This window comes from Beta vulgaris, chromosome 4, assembly GCF_026745355.1.
Source record: "Beta vulgaris subsp. vulgaris cultivar EL10 chromosome 4, EL10.2, whole genome shotgun sequence".
NCBI lineage: Eukaryota > Viridiplantae > Streptophyta > Magnoliopsida > Caryophyllales > Amaranthaceae > Beta > Beta vulgaris.
In genome coordinates, this window is record NC_079205.1 from 7,712,306 (window position 1) to 7,736,824 (window position 24,519).

The following is a 24,519-nucleotide window of genomic DNA, read 5'->3' on the forward strand; positions in this document are numbered from 1 at the left end:
TTCTACACACATAAAAAACTAATCCTCATCATGATTAACATGAAAGAAATAAGTAAATCCTATATAAGAGATACAACTAACCGCTATATGAGGAGACTGATTGTGATGATCACAATGGTGATCCTTATTGAATAGAAATTAAAACTGAATAAGAAAAAGAAATTGAAAAGAAAAATGGGGCTTACCATAAATAAAAATTTCTTGATGGTATCCGTAGGTAAAAGTATGGTAGCTAAGATTTTGAAAACAGAAAAGAGGATGAAGCCAATGCCTGTTGTTTTCCAATCACCTACCTTTCATAATGAAATTCCTTTTGTTCTCTTAATCAAATTTAAACGTTTTAGAATGCCTAATTTACAAGTAAACATCCTTCTCTCATATATTAAACTTTAGTTTTCTTAAGTTATTAAAAACAACTACATTATAATGACGGAAATCTGACTTGAACCAATGCAACAAATTTTTCAAAAAAAGAAATGGAATCGCGCAAAATTTTGGTTGGTTTAAGGGGAACCAAAAAAATTGAAGCTTTTGCATAAGTCCAAATTTAAGCATTGAAATTAAATATCAAAATTAATCAGGTATCCTTGAGTTTTACATAAAAATGCACCGGATGCTCTCGATGTTTCAAAAATACACAAGGTGTCCCTTAGGCTTTGAAAAATCAATTGAATAATCTTAATAACTAACAACCATCAACTCCCTTCATCATTAAGACCAAAACAACTTAATTACCCTAAGTGACCCCTAGTTAACCTAATTAATGTTGATTCAATTCTAATTAACTCCAATTAAACCTAGTTAATTAAAGGGAAAGTTGAATATAATATTTTTTTAGTTGGAAAATTTATTATTTTTCTTGTTTGCGGGTCCTGTCTTTCACACTTTTTGAGGCACGTATTTGGAGGGGAGCTTACATGACGTCGTTTTACATACTTTAAGACAATTCAAGGACAATCATAGAACGGATGGTTTTGACCATCAAAACGACCATTTTTGAAAAAAGAACATCATTTAGCGACCTTTAAGGTTGTATATTTCGAGAAGCCGGGCAAAATAAGTACCAATATATTACTTTTCGGGCACGAGTTTTGAGGCGATGTTAAATGAAACTTTTGACATTCAAAACAACTTTTTTTCTTAGAAAAACGGACACCACAAAGTGTTTTGAGGTACAAGAATGTTGAGAAGCCGGTTGAAATGAGTATCTATACATCAATTCTTTGCACGTATTTCGAGGTAATACTAAACCACACTTTTGACCTTCGAAATAACATTTTTAGTTAAAACATATGGCACCAAGTGCACTAAAGGGATGGGATGGTGTCGGATTCCATTAACTAGTGCTAATTAGTATTTAGTTAGCATTAATTAGGTTAATTAGGGATTATTTGGGTAAATTAGGATGATTTCAATTGTTTTTTCTAATATGAAGTTAACATGAACTTGATGGTAGGGTCAAATCATGTATATTTAGAACCTCAGGACATTTGTGTATTTTTCAAACTGCAAAGTTACTTGTTTATGCCAATTTTGTACTAAGTACGCAAAAGGAAAAGGGAACAAACAACGAGATCTTTACACTATGGCAATCAATATTAACGAATAAATGAAATATGTAAAGGAAATAAAACAATAAAAAGACAAACGAATTATTGACGCAGAAAACCCAAATAATGGGAAAAACCGCGGGTGATACTCTTGATCACCAATCCACTAATATGCCGACGGCGTCAGTACAAATATTGAGTACAATGTAGAAATATTTCTTAGTGACAATGGTAGATAATCTTAGAATGTGAGAGAGAATGAAAGTATGCGTATTTTTCTAGAGAGGAATTCAGAAGAAGATCCAGGTTTACATCAGATTACAAATATATATAGGCTAAGGATATCCTTCAAAGATGCTGCCAAACTCCCTTGAAGATAGGTAGTGCCTTGTTTATCTCTAACTTCCTCCTAATTTCCTCCAGCGGTTATATCCAAAGTCAATGCCAATCCCACGATTCTTGCTAACTGATATTTAATTCTTTTTTGCTAATATGAGATTTTCGCGGCCCAACAATTGCCCCTAATTGATGACACTTGCTCAACCGTCTTGGGAAGTGGCATCAATTACACTCCTCCCTTAATCTTCTCCTTCAAATGGTTTCAAGTACCTTGTTCGTTCACTTCGGACGCCGTCACTTTGTCTTTACATAGTTTCCTTGCTTATTTTCATGTGTTGTCGTCAGAAAACACCATGTCATATGCCGTCGTCGCTGCTGTTGTGATAACTACTGCTGCAGTCATCCTTGGTGACGCCAAAATCGTCAAGGGGACGTCAGACGGCGTCATGGACGCCAGAAGACGACGTCCATAAACTCCTGGATGTTTTTAAAACTCTCGACGACCTGCTTTGTGACGGCGTCACTGTCGCTGCTAAGACGGCGACAACTGCTAAATATGCCCCTGTTGTAAAGAACAAAGATCCCATGGAGATAAATTAGTTTTCAGCGTTAGTTTTTGTGTGTAAAAGTCGTTGCATATGTTTATTGTGTGTTATCCAAATGTATGTTTGTAAGTATGTATGTACGTATGTGTATGACTTTTCCATCGTGACTAGAGGTTTAGTTTTAAAACAAACGTTGTCATCCAGGATATGTCGTCAAGTGTAGGGCCCTTATGTTTGTATGAATGTGTATACGTATGTGTGTAGGTACCTTTGATGTTTGAAACCACTTGCAGTGTTAATTGTTAAGAATGGCTAAATTGCCTCTTCTAATTAATTGCGTGTGGTGTTTTGTATGTTGTTGTGATGACTTCTTAAGGTGTGTGTCCCTTTTTGTATAGAAGTCACGTTGTATTCACCTGAATGCCGTCGAACCTTGATGCCCCAACTTAAAACTGTCGTCGTCATAATAAGGGTCGGCGTCAACTGTGATGACGTCGTCGACGCCGACGATGGCGTCATTGACGTTGATGATGGCGTCAGGTGAATGTGAACATTGTGGTGTTCGATTGTGTCAAAGTTGATTGTCAACTAATCCTCGTCCCCATACCTGTCTTCATACAACAAAGGTGAGATGTCGTTGGCTTCCCCCAACGGTCCTACGACGTTCAAGTTAGTATTATATAAAGAAATAACGCTTAAATATGAAGGAAATATAATATGTTGAGAATAAAATGAAATGAAATAACTCAATTTAACTTGTTGGTTACTTACATGTAGTGGCGTCCCTTTTCTTCTCAACATAATACGATTAAAAGTAATAGAGTTCTAGATGGACGACGTTCCAACTTCAGGGAACGTGCTTACCTCCTTGAGATATGTAATAATTGACGACGTCCACTTGCCAGACGCCGTCGCAATTGTTGACGTCGACGTCACTTTTTGGACGACGTCCAGTTAGGATCTTTTTTCCAATCGTTGGCTTGATGAGTCTGACGGACGCTATGAACTTGTTGTGGACGGTCATAAGGCTTTGGACGCCACGAACTTTCTTCGTTTGGCGTCGACTTCCTGCTGTCGACGTCATAAAATTCCTTTCTTGACTGCATGTCTTCCTCCAATCGGATCTGGGCCGAGGCTTTGGCTTGAGCATCCTCGAACGTTGAACAGGGATACTTAGTAAGCTCTTTGTACAAATCTGAGTCTTCATCCAGTCCCCGTCGGAAAGCTTCAATAGCCGTCTTAACGTCGCAATTTGGAATCGACACCTTTTCCCTGTTAAACCTGCGAACAAACTCTTTCAAGGATTCATCAGATTTTTGCACGACTCTATGTAAGTCACTAGCCTATTTTTCCATCTTACGACTACTAGCAAACTGTAAATTAAAAATATTAATCAATTGAGCAAAGGAAGAGATAATGCCTTTGCCAAGGTGGATGAACCACTGCAGGGCTGGTCCAGTCAATGTCGATCCGAATCCTTTACACATGCATGCCTCGCGCATGCTACGAGGAATTGAGATGGTCATCATCAGTTGTTTGTATTGGGCGACGTGGTCATTTGGATCTGTAGTGCCGTCATACATCTTCATGGTTGGGATGGAGAACCGCTTTGGAACCTCGACCATGGCAATAAAATCAGCAAAAGGTGGGTCCGCATAGCTGTATGGCGTCGCTTTCTCCATAGGACGAGGGACGCCGGGGATTCTGGCGATCATGTCTTCTAGTCGCTGAAGACGTTGTTCGATGTCGGCGTCATGCTCGATGACGGCGTCGTGATCGATGACAGCGTCGTCTATGTTGCGGCGCTTAGTGCCTTTGGACTTTTGAGCAGATTTCAGGCTTTGATTCTCCATACAGGACGCGACATAACTTTCTTTCAATGTCGCCATCTCCACCTTGACGCGGTTGAGCTCATCAATGACCTCTTGGGTGGTGACCCATTGTCCTGCCGTTGAAAACACGAAAGGATGGAAAAGTACGGAAAACTTACGTAGATAAGATGAAACGAAAAAACGTAATTGCCAAAGGATGTATAGAGATCTTGTTGTGGCCCCACGGTGGGCGCCAAATTGTTTATGCCAATTTTGTACTAAGTACGCAAAAGAAAAAGGGAACCAACAACGAGATCTTTACACTATGGCAATCAATATTAACGAATAAATGAAATATGTAAAGGAAATAAAACAATAAAAAGACAAACGAATTGTTGACGCGGAAAACCCAAATAATGGGAAAGACCGCGGGTGATACTCTTGATCACCAATCCACTAATATGCCGACGGCGTCAGTACAAATATTGAGTACAATGTAGAAATATTTCTTAGTGACAATGGTAGATAATCTTAGAATGTGAGAGAGAATGAAAGTATGCGTATTTTTCTAGAGAGGAATTCAGAAGAAGATCCAGGTTTACATCAGATTACAAATATATATAGGCTAAGGGATATCCTTCAAAGATGCTGCCAAACTCCCTTGAAGATAGATAGTGCCTTGTTTATCTCTAACTTCCTCCTAATTTTCCTCCAGCGGTTATATCCAAAGTCAATGCCAATCCCACGATTCTTGCTAACTGATATTTAATTCCTTTTTGCTAATATGAGATTTTCGCGGCCCAACATTACTCAGTATATTTTCGTTAAACTAAGGAACCATGACGAAAAATCCATTTTAATTTTGTGGACGTCTTTTTTTAACTATTGAAATATTGTTTTTTTTTTTTTTTGAGGGGAGAAATATTGTTATCTTGCTACTTGTCGATAGTCAAAAGTCACTCAACATTTTCCTAATTATATATTGTTCGTATGAGCCGTCTCCTATCAACAAATAAATCAATCATTGATAATTTGATATGGACTCCTGAACTAAGTCCTATAAATTATGGGAGTGATTAAGGCGATTTCGTCCAAGTGGTAACACTAAAGTTGAGGGAATTAATTTTCGAAGTTGTTAGGTGGTAACTTAGTCTAAATTCTTGAAGGAATAAAATGTCAGCTCAAACCTCACAAAACCTGAAATTTCGTCCAGTTGCTAACTTTCAACCTTGCCATTGGGGTGATCACTTTCTTAACATCACCCATCCCCATCATCACGAGGTATATTTCAAACCTTTTTACATACAACTTTCATTCTTTAGTCATTTATATTACTTCATCTTTTCCATTTTGTTCTTAACACTCTTAAAATCATAAGAAAAACTAAGGAGTATCCTTGGTGAAAATGAATTAAGGAATTTTTTGTGGATATGAATTTGACCAATGTACATTTTTGGAGCCTTTTGTTTTATTATATAACAAAATTAAAGGATCGGAATAAAGTTTTTAACGTCAATTTAGTAGTTCGAAAATAAAGATCTCATTTGGGTGCACCTTTACAACAAAGACAAGAAAATATGTAGTTAATACTATTTTCTTCTCTGAAAATTGATAATTTAGGCAGTGCAAGTTCAAAAGGAGCAAGAAGTGAAACAACTTAAAGAGGCAGTGGAGAAGAGACTTCTGGAGACTAAGGGCAATCCACTTGAGCAATTAACTTTCATTGATGCAATTGAACGTCTTGGGGTAGCATATCACTTCGAAGAGCAGATTGAAGAAGCTTTGAAGCAAGTATATGACAACTTCCATGACCAATGTGCCGAGGATGATCTTTACCATGTTTCCACTCGATTTCGTATACTTAGACAACATGGTTTCCTTGTGCCTTGTGGTAGGGTTTACTTGTTTCTTTTTAAAGATCAACAACTTTTTATAATTATATCATCATATAGATTCTAATTACGTCATCATATATATAATATATTGATCATTAAATATTATTAAATATATAATATTAAGATATGAAACTTTTTTTTTTTAACTAAAGCATAATTGAAGATATTATTATTGATCAAAGTAGTGCATCGAAAATCGCGAAAATACAAATGTTACATATGATTCTAACTGAGGAAGTGTAAATCAAAAATAAATTATGCCTGATTGTCATAAAATAAAATATCATAAAACCGAATTACTTTTTATTTGAAAGTTGACTTCAACATGTAAATCTGTCTCAAACAAAACTAGTATGGGTTATTATGTTGTTCTTTGGACTATCCTTTTTTGTTTGACCAAAGACGGAGACAAAAAAGAAGTCAACAATTGGAATTTTGGCTTTTATGCGAGAATCACATTACAAAGTGGGTATTTTGATTATAAGTTTCACATAAGTTGGTTTCAGATAAAATTTTTATTTAAGGTGCTCTCTAACAAAATTTTAACAAAAAATCTTGTTTCTCACAAATATATGATTACAACTTTTTACTTTTTTTTTGTTTCTCGATTCTAAATTCAAAATTATTCATATACTCAATTTTGATCATCGTGTTTCATTACTCATACATCACAAAGTGATTCTCAATATATACTTTTAAAATATGAACTACGTATTAATGGTTTTTAAATATATAAAATTAAAGATTAATATTTTATGTATATCGTGGGCCACCAAACATTCTAAAGATAAAGGAGGTCTTGAAAATTAGTGTTTTGGAGGTATAAAGAGAGTTTTGGATAACTTTTAGAGTTTTTTAGTAGTAAAAACTCTATGGGGGTGTTTGGTAAATAGAGTTTCAAGAGAGATTTTTGGGGTAAAACTCTCAAAATGAAAAAAAAGCTCCTCTTTGTAGCTTTTTCTTTAGAGAATTATGTGAGAGAATGTGTGAATTACTTTTTTGCTCATAATTTATAATAATAACTTATCAGATAATATGTCCGTAAATGTTATTTTATACAAATAAAGGGTAATCAGCTTATAGCAATCACCTAAATTTTACCAAACATATGCATGTGAAAAGTAAGTCAAATATGCAGTCAAATCAACTAAATAAAAAGGTAAAACTCAAAAATCTAACCTCTATGTTTGTCAAATAGGGCCAAAACCAAAACAGCATAGAAAGCATTAACTATTGTGGTCTAACAAACAAATCATAATAAGCGTAATGTGAATAGTTCAAATTCAAAGACGAGGGAACTAATTATTATAGTGATCGCACAGATGTGTTTAACAAGTTCAAGGATGAAAAAGGAAGCTTTGAGGAGTCCTTGACGAAGGACGTTCCTGGATTGTTAAGCTTGTATGAGGCTTCGCATGTTCGAATTCATGATGACAAGATCCTGGACGAAGCCCTTGCATTTTGTACTACTCATCTCAATGGTATGGTTGACCAATTAAGCCCTCCACTTGCGGATCAAGTTGCGCATGCCCTTCACCAGCCTATGCATAAGGGAATGCCGCGAGTAGAGGCTAGGCACTACATCTCCATTTATGAAAAGGATCCCTCATGCAACAAGACTTTACTCAAGTTTGCAAAACTAGATTTCAATTTGCTTCAAACCTTACACCAGAAGGAGCTCAAAGATCTAAGAAGGTAATCACTTTCAAATTGAAAGTATCTAGTTGCTAGGTATTTGAATGATGAATCCCTCCTTTTATTGTCATAAGGTGTCCGGAATTTTCGAGATCGAAATTTAACTGTTAATTACCCTCAATAGATATTGATAAATAAAAGAAATTATAATATTAATTTTTTTATTAATCTAAATTTAGGATTTTAATTTTGTCACGTTATAAAAGATATCTCTATTATATAAGGGAAGAGAAGGAGGAGACTAAAAATGGTAAACCCTTTTATATCCTTATTAGTAATAAAATACAGATTCATCATCTTTTACCATTACACCCTCAATTAAAAAAATATTTACATCATCCTTGATTTATTGATTTTCTAAAAACAGAAGAAAAATATTCAATGAATTTTATGATCAATTTTTCGTATATATTATTACTCAATTGACCTTTTGTTTGTTTTCGCACGCATCGCGTGCATACAAGACTAGTTAGTTGTTTAAACCAACTTTTCGAAAGCTTTGTGTACAAAATTTATCATACATCCGGGTGTGTCGTGAGCATGGTCGTACACCCAAGATTATATTTTTGCGAATGCTTTGTGTACAAAATTTATCATACATCCGGGTGTATCGTGAGCATGGTCGTACACCCAAGATTATATTTTTGCGAATGCTTTGTGTACAAAATTTATCATACATCCGGGTGTATCGTGAGCATGGTCGTACACCCAAGATTATATTTTTGCTCATTGCTCATTTGAAATTATCTAAATGAGTAGAATGTACTAAAAAGGAGAGTTCCAAATAAGCAAATGAGCAACTATTAATCTTAGGTATACTATGCATATGGTATACCCGAGTGTATAACAGAATAAACTCAACTTTGTGTGTCTTCTACTACCTCTGTTTTTATTTAGTTGCAACAATTTCTACTTTTAGATTTTTTAATTAGTTGCAACATTTCCCTTTTTAGGAAAGTTTTTGAGATAATTTGACTATATTACCCTTACTTCACCTACTCTCCCCATATAATTACAATACTAGTAGTAGGGGCAAGTGGGTCAATTATACTCTCTTTTCTCATTTCTTAAAGTTTGTGCAAAAAGATGAATGTTGCAACTAAATGAAAACTGAGGTGGTATTTAAAAAGAGAAATATAATCAATTAGAAGATAGCATGATAAGATTCACCGGTAGGAGGGTTAAGAAGGTACATTATACTAAGTATACCTTTAAAATTTTTATTGAGGCAGGTGGTGGAAAGGACTACATATGAATGCGTCATTCAGTAGAGACAGGTTGACCGAGGCGTATTTTTGGATCGTAGGAGTCTACTATGAACCCCAATTTTCTCAGGCTCGAAAATTATTTCGAAAAATCTTCAAGTCAACATCGCTAATGGACGATACATATGATGCATATGGAACTATTGAAGAACTTGAAGTCGTCACTGAGATGTTTCAAAGGTTTGGCATGTAATCTATATATTGCTATGTTCGTTTGAAAAGAATTTAATGATGTCATATTGGAGTTCGATAGATAATTAAATTTCACAAACATTATTAACTATGAATATGTAGAATCTAAAATTACACATAAAAATGAGAGAATTAAGTATTATTGATTGCTCATTATATTTCAATTAATGAAACTACATGAGTTCTTAAAATAGGCTTAGGAATAAACCAACAAATCTGGAATATAGGAACATGATTAGGTCAATGGATGAGACACACTCTTATACTACATAACAAGAGTAAACTAACATGTTAGATTATTTCATAAACAACCCACTAACATATTGCTAAAACTTAGGAACTACTCAACTACTCTTAACTAAGATATGTTCGTATAATTTTGGGAGCACTTCCAACAGACCCCCTTGCTCCAAAATTTTTAGGAGCCAAAATTGAACATTGCTCACAATTAGGGGTAATAATGAGCTTGACAAGTTCACGAACAGTTCGGTTAAATATCGGCTCGTTGTGACTCAGCTCGAAACTTAAACGAACCGAGCTGAGCTAAGCAGAGCTTGGCCCGAAAAGCTCGTGTACAACTTAATTATTATTTTATAGTAAAAAAAATTTTATATTAAAAAATTTGAAAGGCTTATCGCGTACCTAACAAAAATAACCTAACTATTCCTCCTAACTAATGTAGTCGGGCAAGTAAGGATCGAATCCCAAGAGACTAACTGATTCAAAGTAGTTAAATTGACTCTAATTAATACTAAGCAAGTGATCCAAATAAGTGATGATGAACTAATCTAAGTGACTAAAGCAAATGAAATTATCAAGAATGAATCAAAGACTAAAGACATCTAGGTTTAAGTATCCCCACTAATACGAATTAATGCCACAAACAATCCCTTTTCCCTTAATTAACTATTAGATAACTCATAGGATGGATGCGCCCTAATAGTACTAAGGATTTCTTTCGATCAATCAATAGCTTCCCTAACAATGCAATCATGCCTATTTTCATGGAGTCATGCAAATTAAGGACTTTAGACATAGCATCCTAACATCCTAATAAATTCCCTCAACTACTTTCGTGATGATTTCCTTTATCTTAAATTAGGGTTCTAGATTCGATTAAGACTCAACTTTCGTTGCAAAAATAATCACATTCAATATATACTATTTCTAGTCATATATTGATAATTAAAACCAACCCTAAAATAAATGAATCATAAATCAATCAAAGTTTGGGAATTGGGAATTAAACAAGCATCAATTCATGTTAGGGTTCAACCTAACCCTAGAATAGAAAACTACTCACACATGATGATTGAATAAACAAAATAAATATTAAAAGAAAGCATGATTAGCAATAATAATAAATAAAATAGAGAAGAGAAAATAATACTTGAATTAATTGATGAAATTGCAAACTTGAATGTCGAAAACAAAGCTTGAGGAAAATAATGGAGAATGGTGTGATAAACGTGGAGAAGGAAAAAAAACAAAAACAAAAACTCCCGTTATCTCCCTAAAAAGAATCCCTAAAAACCAAAAATCTATCTTTTTCTCCCTCATACTCGTGGCCTTGTCCTTCATTACAAGATAAGGAAGATCCAATTAAATCATTAAGGAAATCATGCAGCCCGCGCGCCTAGGAACTTTCAGCAAAACTGGGCCAACTTGCAAGGCCCATATCTCTTAGAATATAACTCGCCTTGGGCCGTATAGCCTATCGTTGGAAAGCTCTTCAAGCCTACTTTCCAATGCCTTTGGAATCAGACAAATATCAGCATCAAGTCGGAAGTTATGGATAAAAGAGTGAGCATGACTCGATTTTCGCAATTATCTCAATGAATTCCAACTCCAATTGAGCTCCAATTTGCACTCAAATACATCCAAAGTGATCTTATCAATGTAGCTTGCCTCCATTTGATCCTAAGTACTCAAGCTTGTCCAATAATGCTCCAATTATGTTCTTGATATCTGAAATTCATCAAGGAATACCAAAAACACAAGAGGAGTAATATTTCGCAAATTAAGTAAAAGTGTGCAATTATGAACTAAAATACACCTAAATGTTCCTAGAATGCAACCTAAATGCAACTAAAACCTATATAAAAATATGACACATCAAACTCTCCCAAGCTAAACCATTGCTTGTCCTCAAGCAATTAGACATAGACATTGGAAAAGCAAGACAACCTACAATATGAGACTATGATAGGGCCAAGCACACAACCGAAAACACAAGAGATACAATTACTACACGAACCAAGCATCGAAACGTTCTCAAGCAAAGCCGCATAGCACGTCATGTAATGCAATCAACTCTCCTAGCATACCACATACCATCTCCCCCAAGCTAGACTTAACCAAACCTGAGAGACCTCGCTTTAGTCATGTGCACTCGTACTCTCATGTGTTTATGGCATAATCAATGTCACTCAACCTAAACCATGTCGACTCAAATGAAGCATTTACTCTTTAACTTTGACTATCGACTCACTTTCCACTCGAAATTATAATGCAAAATGATCATGAGGACTTTCAAGGGTTGTAACGGGGCTGAGGTTATGGGTAGGAGATATATTTGGAAATGTGGTGTTAAAAGCCAACTAATGGAGAAAACAACATTTAAACGTCTATGGTCATTAGATGCAAACGTCACAAAAACTTCTACTAGAAGTTCAACATCACATTCCATTAAATTAACATAGTACCCATCTTTATCAACTCCAACCAATTTCATTGACCTTTTATTCGATCCTTTCATCTTTTTTTCAATTTTTTTTCTAGAATCATTTTTCACAACTTCTTCATCATTCTTTTCATTTTGCACTTGCACAATATTTCAAGCAATTTTCTTTCAACATATTTCCTTCCAATAATTACCACAAAACCACAAACTCAACCTCAAAACATAAACTTTGATGCTACTCCACTTAGCAAGGCTTAGGTAGAGAAATCATAAAAGGCTTAAGGCTTGTAATGTAGGTATTAGTCATAATAAGGTCAGGAAGGCTCAGCGGGGCTAGAGAAAGGACAATATATGTGAAAAGGAATATCTCTGGAAGTTCAGAACACTGAAAAGAACGCCTCAATCATATCCAAATGCTTATAGAGTCAAGTATCAAAGAGTGCCAAGTCAAAGTCAAAATCCATGCAACAAATGAGGAACTAATCACACATGAAAGAACATAACTGACATAGATATATCAGTTTATAGGCACAAAAGCTCACGTGGGTTAAGGTGTCTAAACATAAGGTTAAATCAAGCCAGAGAGAGATCAACCAATCTTACCACAAGCAATCAATCCGATACAATCATGCTATGAAGAATCATGAACGAGATGAATTACGCGTAAGAGTATAGTAAGGATATCAACAAGGTTCTCGAATGGTGCTAGCAATAGTTCATAGATGCAACTAAGATGAGATGAAACCTAATATTGATGCAGCTAAGAAAGCAGTACAATATTTTTCGTTACACGTAAACTCCCACTCCTAGTAAGTGGTACAAACCGTGTAACATCCTATAAAAGCAAGAAAACCTACACTAGAAAGCGATAAAAGATAGAATATGCCTCCCCCACGCTAAAATCTCGCAATGTCCACAGTGCATCAAATATGACATGAATATCAAGGGGAAAGAATACACACAGAAAGTCATCATGAGAAGGAACAAGGAGGAGGTGAAAATCCTCCTAATTGGATCCAAGTGCTAATAGTGCCAAGGAATGTGGATATCGAAGTCAATCTCTCCTGGATCGCCTTTTGTTCATTTCTAATCCCATCAATTGAAGTTTGGAGTTCCACAAGAGCCTTCTCTGTTAGCGTAGAAGATAGGCCAGCACCATTTAAAACAGTAGGCACGACCACCGGGTCAGGAAGAATTGGAATTCGAGTTCGAGGATGAGCACCACCGAATGACCAGTTTGCCTTATCACGCAAAGACAATGCCTCTCTACAGGGTAGTTCATCTTCGTCATTTTGAATACACCAAAGTGTAGTTCCTTCTCTCTTACGAATCCAACCCATTAATGAGCATGCAGGAATGTCTATGCAGTCACTGCCCACAATAGATTCTTCCTTCAAAAGGCACTCCTTGTGACCTAAGTGAAGAGCAATGGGAGTTATGAGACCACCAAGGACAATTGCCCCTTTTTTGGTAGTAGTAGTCGCCAATTCTTTCATCTGCTTGATGAAAAAGGCACCTGTGTCAATGGGTAGAGCATGAAGCATTTGGTGTATCATGAACAATTCATCCTTTCGAGCCTTGCTCCCTTCTTGACGACCAAACACAGTATTAGCCAATAATCGTTGGACATATCGAAGTGCTGGATGACGGATGTGATTCGCTGGACTCATCTTTGAATCATAAGTCGTCTCACCGGTTAATAATTGCCAAACAGGATCGGCAGACCAATGTTGAGGTGTTAGTCTTGGACCACCAGGACGTAATCCATATACCTCATTGAACCTTGTCAAAGTCCACTTATGCTCTTCATTGTATAATCGAAAGGTGATGGAACCTTCACCACAACCTGGTTTCGAGTAAGTAACTGCCTTCAAGGACTCATAAACTCTAATGTGACTCTTTTATATGTCGGATATTTGTGCATGAGAAAATTACCCCATCCAACATTAGAGAATAACCAGCGAACGTCATCGTCAATAATTAGAGTTTTTAAGGCATCTATATCACAAAAACGAGTAGCAGTTACTCCTCGTTCAAACAAGCTCTCATATTTCACTCTGTGCTCGTCATCACGAAATTTAATATCATAGTAATCAATTACCACCTTCTCTTTAGTCTTGGACGATAGCTTCTTTCCTTTAGTACTGGCAGATTTCTTCGTGGAAGTAGAAGTCTTAGAAAGAGGTGCAGGCCGCGAAATTCCAGAGGTTCGCTTCGTTCGAGTTGTGGTAGAGCGAGCCATTCGAAATCGTTGCAATTTCAGTCCAATAAACTACTTGTTTAGCGAAATCAAGAGCAATAATCGGTGAGGAGCATCAACTAATTCCAATAGGATATTAAGCAGTCAAAATTTCAAGCCTGCGACTGGGGATGTGCAGTAATATCGCGAAACGCAGCAAATTTCCACCAGCGAACAACCGATTCGGGAATTAGGGTCGATGAAATACGTCGCCAATGAAAAAGAGGGTTCAAGATTACCGTTCGCAGTTTCTTCTTGGATGACGCTTGAAATTTCTGGTGGGTTTTTGACAATCGATCCAACAACAATGAGGATCACAAAGGGTTAGGTTGAAGCGGCGTGAGAGGTGTGTGGAAACCTGCTTCTTGAATCCTTTGTTTTATCTCTTTTTTTCGATTTTTTTTTTTTTTTTTTTTTTTTTGCTTTTTAAAATCGAACCGCAAGGTGGCTGTGGTGGCTGTTGTATACCGCAGCGATGTTGCAGACTACTCTGCCTGGGTGACGCCTCTTTCACACTCTTTCTATTTTATTTTTCGCATTCTCAGGTGTGGGGCCACAGGTTGGCCGTGGCAGATTGCGGGTCGTCGCGTGGTGGCTGCGGACTAGTCTGTGGCTTCTTATTTTGTTTTTGTTTTTGATGTACACAAGACCGCAGGTTACTTGTGGTAGGCGGCTGAAATCTCCGTGATACTTGTGGAACTCACTGTGATTCCAAAGATGTTGGTGATTTAAGCTGCTATTTTCATGATTCCACCTGCAATACGTTACATGTGAATGCATTAGTAGACAAATAGGTGGAGGAGTCAATATACTTGACTCACTAGAAATCACAAAATGACCATGTAGCCACTAATCTATTTCACCTAACTAAAGGCCTACAAAACTAAAGCTACGAACTAAGGAGTAGAATAGCTAGTGAAATGGAACTATTGTTTTCCTTTTCTTTTTTTTTCTTTTTTTTTTTTTTGTTTTGTTTTTTTTTTTTTTTGAAAAGAAAAAAATAGAAAAATAGTAATAAAAGAGGTGAAGTAGAAAACTTGGGTTGCCTCCCAAGAAGCGCTAGGTTAAGGTCATCTAGCTTGACCACCTTTTCACATCACTCTGAATGAGGGTCGGAAAGTGTGTAAACTGCCTTCCCTTCAATAGGTTCACCTTCTCGATAGTGCTTAAGACGTTGTCCATTAATCTTAAATGAGCCAGTTGCTTCACTCCAAATCTCAACCGAGCCATACGGGAAAACGTGAAGGATTTTAAAAGGACCAGACCATCTTGAGCGAAGTTTGCCAGGAAATAGCTTCAATCGAGAATTGAACAGTAAAACCAACTCTCCTGCATGAAATTCTCGCCGCATTATATTCTTGTCATGCCACCTTTTCGTGCGTTCTTTGTACAATCGTGAGCTTTCATAGGCTTCGAGGCGCAGCTCTTCTAACTCATTTAGCTGTAATAATCTCTGCTCGCCTGCTGCTCGCAAATCAAAATTGAGATTCTTAATCGCCCAAAATGCGCGATGCTCTAATTCAACGGGGAGATGACATGCTTTTCCATATACGAGCCTATACGGAGTTGTGCCGATGGGTGTTTTGAATGCAGTTCTGTATGCCCAAAGTGCATCATCGAGTTTTATAGACCAATCCTTCCTGGATCTCGCAACTGTCTTCTCTAAGATAGTTTTGATTTCGCGATTTGAAATCTCCACTTGGCCACTAGTTTGTGGGTGATATGAGAGTCCCACTCGATGATGTACTCCATATTTCTTCAACATAGCTTCAAACTTCTTTTCGACAAAATGTTTACCTCCATAGCTTATCAATACTCGTGGTACTCCAAATCTAGGGAAAATAGTCTTCTTAAAGAACTTTTGAACCACTCGAGCATCATTAGTAGGAGTAGCAATAGCCTCAACCCACTTGGAGACATAGTCAACAGCAACTAGAATATACTGATTCCCATAAGATGAAGGGAAAGGACCCATGAAATCGACGCCCCATACATCAAACAATTCGACCTCAAGAATGTTGTTTAGAGGCATTTCGTTCCTCCTAGAGATATTCCCAGTCCTTTGACAACGGTCACAAGACTGGACATATGTATGAACATCCTTGAATAGAGTTGGCCAATAGAACCCACACTAAAGAATCTTTGCAGCAGTCTTAGCAGTTTTAGCATGTCCTCCACATGGAGAATCGTGACAATGAGAAATTATAAGGCCTACCTCAGCTTCTGGAATGCACCTTCTAATGACACCATCCGCGCATCCCTTGTAGAGAAAAGGGTCATCCCAAAAATACTTTTTCGCCTCGTGAAAGAATTTCTTCTTCTGTTGTGAGGAATAACCATGAGGGACAGTACTACTAGCCAAATAGTTGGCTATATCAGCATACCAAGGGAACTCCTTGGTAGAAAGAGCAAACAAGTGGTCGTCTGGAAACGAATCATCAATGGGGAGGCCTTTATCATCTTCATCATCAAGGACAAGTCGAGAAAGGTGATCCGCAACAACGTTTTCTGCTCCCTTCTTGTCCTTTATCTCCAAGTCAAATTCTTGCAGCAAGAGAATCCAGAGAATCAAACGAGGCTTGGCATCCTTTTTACTCATCAAATATTTCAATGCTGCGTGATCCGTATGAACTATCACCTTCGACCCAACCAGATAGGATCGAAACTTCTCCATAGAATATACCACGGCCAATAACTCCTTCTCAGTAGTAGCATAGTTCGTCTGGGTCGAGTCCGAGTCTTGCTTGTGTAGTAGATGGCATGGAGTTTGCCATCTTTTCGTTGGCCCAATACCGCACCAATAGCATAATCACTGGCGTCGCACATAATCTCAAATGGTAGATTCCAGTCTGGTGGTTGTATGATAGGTGCGGATATGAGAGATTGTTTTAACCTGTTGAAAGCTTCAAGACAAGCATCAGTGAAAACAAAGGGAACATCTTTGCCTAGGAGCTCAGTGAGAGGTCGAGCGATTTTAGAGAAATCCTTGATGAAGCGGCGATAAAACCCCGCATGACCAAGAAAACTCCTCACCGCTTTCACAGAAGTAGGGGGTGGCAATCGCTCAATGACATCTATCTTAGCTCTGTCGACTTCAACGCCCCTATGAGACACAACATGACCCAAAACAACTCCTTGTTGACCATAAAATGGCACTTTTCCCAGTTGAGAATAAGATTGACTTCTTGGCATCTACGAAGCACCTTTGTCAAGTTTTCAAGACAAACATCAAAAGATGTTCCGTAGACAGAGAAATCATCCATAAAAACCTCCATACTATTCTCAATCAGACCTGAGAAAATTGCCATCATACACCTTTGAAAGGTGGCAGGAGCGTTACATAATCCAAATGGCATCCTTCGATATGCAAAGGTGCCATAGGGACAAGTGAAAGTGGTCTTTTCTTGATCGCTTGGATGGATTGGAATTTGGAAGTAACCTGAATATCCATCCAAGTAACAGAAAAATGAATGTTTCGCTAACCTGTCCAACATCAGGTCAATGAAAGGGAGAGGAAAGTGATCTTTTCGAGTGGCCTTATTCAATTTTCTATAGTCTATACACATGCGCCACCCTGTCACAGTTCTAGTAGAAATCTCTTCTCCCTTATCATTCTTAACAACGGTCATACCTCCTTTCTTTGGAACAACTTGTACTGGGCTAACCCACTTACTATCAGATATAGGGTAGATTATACCAGCATCAAGCAATTTTAGGACCTCTTTTCGAACTACCTCCATCATGTTTGGATTAAGTCGTCTTTGAGATTCAATAGATGAAGCATGATCGTCCTCAAGAATGATCTTATGCATACAAAATGAAGGGTTAATCCCCTTGATATCATCAATGCTGTACCCTATAACATTTTTATATTTTCTCAAAATGGTGAGCAGTTGCTCAATTTGCATGTCCTCGAGCATAGCATTGACAATAACTGGATAAGTCTCATTGGGACCCAAGTATGCATATTTTAAAGAAGGGGGAAGGGGTTTTAATTCTACCTCAGGAGGCGTAGTACTCTCCTTAGATTCTTCGTGTGTCAACACCTCTTTGATAGACTCATCATTAGGTAATGAATGTGATTCCTCTAAGAGCCTCTTGTACGCCTTAGTTTCCCAGTCCTCTTCATCGGCAACTCCCATGAAACAGTTTGCAGTGAATCATCAAGTTGTAGACTAGAAGCTTTTACCTCAATCGCCTCATCTAGAGCATCCACCCTATAGATAGTCTCCCCAAACGAAGGAGCCCCCATGGAGTTTGTGAGATTGTACTCCATCTTCTCATCACCCACTTCAAAGGTAATCTTTCCATTCTTCATGTCAATGATGGCTCCAGCAGTGGCCAGGAAAGGTCTCCCAAGAATGATAGGAACCTGCGCGTCCTCCTCCATCTCCATTACTACAAAGTCACATGGAATGAAAAACTTCCCAACACGGAGAGGAACATCTTCAAGGATACCAAGTGGATACTTTACAGTTCTATCAGCTAATTGTAAAGAGATGCGTGTAGGTTTTGGTTCACCCATTTGGAGCTTCTTGCAAATAGACAAAGGCATTAGACTAACACTTGCCCCAAGATCACAAAGTGCCTTTTTTATTTCAATATCTCCAAGCTTCACAGGAATAGAGTAGCTACCCGGATCTCCTAGTTTCTTAGGAAGCTTATTCTGCAATATACACTACTAGAATCTGCATTATTAACGACTACATAATAACGACCAAGTGAAATTTTTTGATATGTATGTCATCAACAAACTTTTGGCGATCGTTGTTGTTATAAGGTCTAGTACATATTATGAGTTGCTAAACTGTCGTTAATACCTGACAAGAAAAATAAATTATATCAAGTTCATCGTTAATACCTGATACTAACTTCATTTTTTTTAGAAAAAAACCGTAATTAAGCACTTAGAGCGCCAGATCGAGGAGCAAAATTTTTCTTTAAAATTGAAAATGAAACCTATTCGCTCCATTTCTCCTCTTTCAACATACATTGTTTAGAAAAAAAAATCGCTTTCAACATGAAATTAAGTTTTGAAACTGCTTCTCTGTCAACTTGCAAGCCGCTGCTTCAACGACTGAATTCGATCGACGACTGAATTGAATTCGCTGTGCCGACTGAATTGAATTCGCTGTGCCGACTGAATTTCGCTGCTTCGACCTAATTTCAACCAAGTTGTGTGGTAAGTACTTTTGAATTTGGGAATTTCAAATTCGACTCAATTTTTTGTATATTCCAGTTATTGAGTGAAATTTTCAATCCTAAGAAGTTAGTATCACCATACATGTTCAAATTTTCTAATTCTAATGTTGCTTACTGTATCTAAATTGATTGCATCGATTTCATTTGTTTATATGCTAATTTTAATCTTTTATTGGATTCAATTAGATTGAATATTGTGCTTGGATGTGGGTTTGGCTAAATTGCAATTTTCGGGTAGTGTTTCTTTGTATTCATTTTAATTCCTTGAAGCAAAAATTCGAAAATAAAATTCTAAAAATTAATTCAATATCAATTGTTTGGTGAACATTAATTATTGTTTTCTATTAGGTAGTGTTTGGGAAATTAGAAGTCATTTCAATTATTGGAAGTTTTTCTTAAATTTGAAATCTAAACTTTTAATATTGAATATTGTGTTTGAGAAATAGAAAGAATTACTATCGCAGGGGTTTACCATCTAATAGTTGTTTGTTATGCAGGGGTTCATATCATTAAATTATATGAGGTTCTAATATTAGTTCCTTTAAATCATCATACTTCAATCTGATAAAGAATTTTAAAAGAAGTTAAGTTATAGTCAAGTAATTTATGATAGTATGAAGTGTAGAATGACAACTGCGAAACGAATTTACATACATTCATCTGTAATTTTATCAATATAATGATTATTACATAAAGCATAATTAATAATAATTTAGATATCATTGAAAGAGTGAGAGAATTGATTAGGGAGTCTAAGAATCAAGATGATAATAATAATTATTGTTATTATGACGAAACGACACATCTTTCTAATACATATTTTAAGTTTATTTGTCGATATTTGAGGTTATTCAATTCATTAGATTCTAACACACGTTTGAATTTTGATTAAGTTTGTAATCTTGATCTATTATGCTAATAAAAATCTAGGAAGCAAAAACGTGGTACTTTTGGGACTTTATATTTTGATTCTATGAAATAACTCAAATGAATATGCAGTGGGTAAGCAAAAGTGGAGGTCTTTTATAAAAATCTCGTTATAAATACAATTGATTTGCAGCCTGCTATGGTTGTTTCATGTTGACACTGGTATCAAAGGTTATAAACTAAATTTCTTTTGTGTAAGTTCACACGTTTGAATTTTGATTAATTTGTAATCTTGATCTATTATGCTAAAAAAATCTAGGAAGCAGAAAACGTGGTACTTTTGGGACTTTATATTTTGATTGTATGAAATAACTCAAATGAATATGCAGTGGGTAAGCAAAAGTGGAGGTCTTTTATAAAAATCTCGTTATAATACAATTGATTTGCACCTGCTATGGTTTTTCATGTTGACACTGGTATAAAGGTTATAAACTAAATTTCTTTTGTGTAAGTTGACATACCTATGGTTAACAAACATTTCAGGCTTTCATTTCCTTTGCTAGAGCACTTTGGGAACAATGGATTGTGCCATCGATTAGAGAAACCATTTTGCAAGTAATTTTGCATATTGTTTAGGCTTATATATTTTAGAAGTCTAAAATTTCTTGTTGTGCACCTAATTAGTTTATTAAGAGTCAGATAGATAAGTGGTCATTCATGAATCACAACAAAACTTGCATTGAGAAGTGACTAGTAACATAGTTATGTATAGATTCATAGTTATGAAAGTGTGTTTACACATATTTGCACACACTCTGCAACTATTTTACACCTTTTTTAGCCAACAGGCTGCTGGGCACTTGTACAGCGAGAAGAGCAGAGCCACTGGCAGCTAGCAGAATGACATTTGTGCAAGAAGTAATATAGAGCTGCTGCTGCAGCTATGCAACATGCAGAACAAAGCTGATGGCAGTTGTGCAGCAAGTAAAACAGAGCTGCCTGGCAGCCTATACAGCAACCAAAACATAGTTGTTTGGTAGTCTGTGTAGCAGTTGAATAGGCTGCTAGGAAATTCCTGTTATATATCAAATGATTAAGTTAAAGAGATTGACTAAATCATCAACTTGTTTATATGCATCAAGCTTAAAATTTATTCTTTTATTCACTATTTGAGCCTATATATATATCATGCTTGGTATTTGAAATCCTTTGAATGTTTAGGCGTCTCAAAAGTTAGCCCATAACTGTTGGGAATCCAAAGTCAGTCTTTGCGAATATATACTGTATTATATATACTTGAGTCGAGTAGGTATCTGCACCTAAGAGACATGATCGTGAATTCGTGAATGATGGGTTTATTTGTCTCTCTACTAATTAAAAATTGTTCAACGGGAAGTGTTGGTTAACTTTTGATATGAATTTGCTACCATTTTGAGTATATGTTTGGCATTTGGGATTGTATTTGTGGTTTTGAAACAGGTTTTTAATTTATCTGTTATTGGTTAATTTATGTTATCCAATTTACAAAGGAAACTCTGCCAAATATTACATTTGAATTTCTATAAATTAGTTATTTATTTTGTTCATGGTTCTTTTATTGTTGCTGCATTACAAATGATCTTTAATTCATTTATGTTGCTCTTAATTGTCAATATACTAAATTTATCTTTTGTTTGTAGTTTTTAGTACATAACTAATCTTATTGTTAACTTGTATTGTCTTCTAGGATATGAAGAAGAAAAACAACCAGCATCATCGACAACTTAGGGATGATTATGTAGTATTAAAGCTTTATAGGATGAGAGACTTTTGAAAGATCTTCAAACTCATTTATGTTCTAGTGGCTTGTACTCAAATCAATTGATATTATGTTAACGATTTATTTCTATTTTTATTTTTTATTTTTTAATCTTATATACATGTTCATTGAACAAATTAAAGTAACACGTGAAAACGTGTCCTTATCACTTATATAGTTATATCCATATGAAGTACTTGTTGGAATTATATTGGTATATTTTATGCACAATATTTCACTATTATGTGGTCGTTATTACTTATAAATATGTTGCCATTCAATACCAAAACGACAATAGGTTGTTGTTGTAAATGAATAACGACGAAAGAATATTTGTCGTTATTGCTTAACGACGTGTGACATATCATTGTTAATGACTAAAAAAACTAACGACAAACATTGTCGTTAAAACTATTAACGACGGAAGCTATTGCAACGAACAAACGACCAACTTTTTTTCGTCGTTAAAAGGTTTAACGACGACTTTTAGGTCCTATAACGACGAATTTGTTTGTCATTAAAAAGACTTTTTCTAGTAGTGAGAGAGACTCACCTATCATCTTTGGATTAGTGGGTTTGTCATTTAAATTACCATATTTTGGTTCACACTAGTTTGTAGTTACTTTACTCTTTTACCCTTCAAACTTTTTTTATCATTAATTGTCTAACATAAAATAGATCAAAAGGGGAAGAATATTTATTTTTAGTTAATTTTATTTTTTTAAAATCTTGCCCATTTTTTTAGTTGCATTGGTTTATTCCTCGATTCCAAATAGAAACAACAAAAGAAAATAGAGGTAGTATTTATTATCACAAAGCTAATTAGATGATTATCATTCAAGCACAGATCTCTATTATATAAGGGAAGGGGGAGCAATGGTGTCCTCTTTTGAAATGTCTATTTTGCCCTCCTTCCCTTTCTAAATTACAAAAGGAATGTCAGCATCAAAATTGACACTCAAATAAAATTACCAAAAATTAATTTACAACACTCACTCACAATTCACAAATCACTTAAAAGAAGAATCTTTACAAATCACTCATACAATTAAAAACACGTTATAAAAATCACGCAAATCACTAAATAATCAGAAACTCTTTTAAAACTTAAAATTAACATACAAACTAAAACTAATAACCTAGAACGTCAATACATAAAAAACATTTACAAAAATTTACTTACAAATCACTATTCCCAAGAACCATTCACAATTAATGGCGGGGCATGATAAAAAAAATAGAGATGTATTTGAAGTGAAATCAAAATTTAGAAGTTAGACAAAGAAAAAATTATTTGCTTTTTTTATAGTGTTTCCTATATATAATAAAACTTTTACTATATAGGATATTCTTTCTATTATATGATAGCGATTAGTTATCAAGGTAAAAAGGTTTATGTAAAATATCATTCAAGAATTAAAATACAACATATCTCTATTATATTAGGGAAGGGGGGGAGCTATGGTGTTCCCGAATGAAGAGTCTATGATACCCCCTTCCCATTCTAAATTACAAATTCATTTACAAATCAAAGGGGGCTTCAAACAAAAGTACATAAAATTGACTTGAAATCAAAGTGTCCACTTTCTTTACAATTTATGAAGTATTTTACTTGATTCAAAAATCAACTAAAAAGATTATAATATTAGAAATCATAAATAAATTCAATAAAATTTCTATTTTGTTCATAGAATTTAACTTTGAAAAGTATAAAAAAAAAAGAATGGTGAGAGACTTAAGTTACAGAAACTAAACCAATTAAATTTTGCAACTAAAACAATTATACTACGTATGTCTAATGTTCAAATTTTGACTCTTATGCCTAAAAAAATCGAGTTTCTGTTTCGAAAAAAAATTCAAGCACGCATCGCGTGCAAAAAATTCTAGTAAATATAACCGTAACTCGTACGGGTTGCAAAATCTATTTAAGAAATAATCTTTAAAATAGTTTAAAAATAGATTGTTAAAAGTTCAAATTATATAAATAGTAGGAAAAAAATATTAAAAAATTGATGTAAACATATCAACCTATAAGCTTTATTAAAATTGATTGTAAGAAAGTTTTAAAACGTACATCCTCTATTTTTCATATTCCATTATTCTCATGTTATCATATAACCAACGTTCTAATGGAAAATAATTTATTTTATGTGTGTGTATGTGTATACCCTTGGATCATCATAAATAAATACTCAAGATGATTCAGGGTCATTAATGGCATTTGCAATTAAATAAAAACTTACAAAGATGGTTCCTAGCTTAAGTAAAAATAAAGCAAAAATTATTTAAAGTAGATGCAAGCGATCAAAAACTAAAGGGAAATTTCCTCATATTCCTCTTGAGTTGTGACGTAATTCTCAAATTGTCCTCATATTTTGGAAATTTCTCAAATTCTCCAAGAACTTTGACTTTGTACTCAAAATACCGATAGCCTTATT

At 35.4% G+C, this 24,519-nt stretch overlaps 1 protein-coding gene across 1 annotated transcript; it reads left to right on the forward strand.

Moving 5' to 3' along the window:
* The first annotated feature begins 4,947 nt into the window (after positions 1–4,947).
* Positions 4,948–21,179, forward strand: LOC104907120 ((-)-drimenol synthase). Its single transcript, XM_057393935.1, has 6 exons — positions 4,948–5,526; positions 5,866–6,136; positions 7,463–7,835; positions 9,068–9,280; positions 20,827–20,898; positions 21,125–21,179. Exons 1-6 carry the CDS (start codon positions 5,419–5,421, stop codon positions 21,177–21,179), a joined length of 1,092 nt encoding a protein of 363 aa, XP_057249918.1. The 5' UTR covers positions 4,948–5,418.
* The last annotated feature ends 3,340 nt before the right edge of the window (positions 21,180–24,519 follow it).

Excerpts from the sequence above, each read along its gene's own strand:
- LOC104907120 (XM_057393935.1), top strand. The coding sequence starts at position 5,419 with ATGTCAGCTCAAACCTCACAAAACCTGAAATTTCGTCCAGTTGCTAAC. Across the intron at positions 5,527-5,865 it reads CCCATCCCCATCATCACGAG|GCAGTGCAAGTTCAAAAGGA; the intron begins GTATATTTCAAA and ends TTGATAATTTAG. Across the intron at positions 7,836-9,067 it reads GAGCTCAAAGATCTAAGAAG|GTGGTGGAAAGGACTACATA; the intron begins GTAATCACTTTC and ends TTATTGAGGCAG.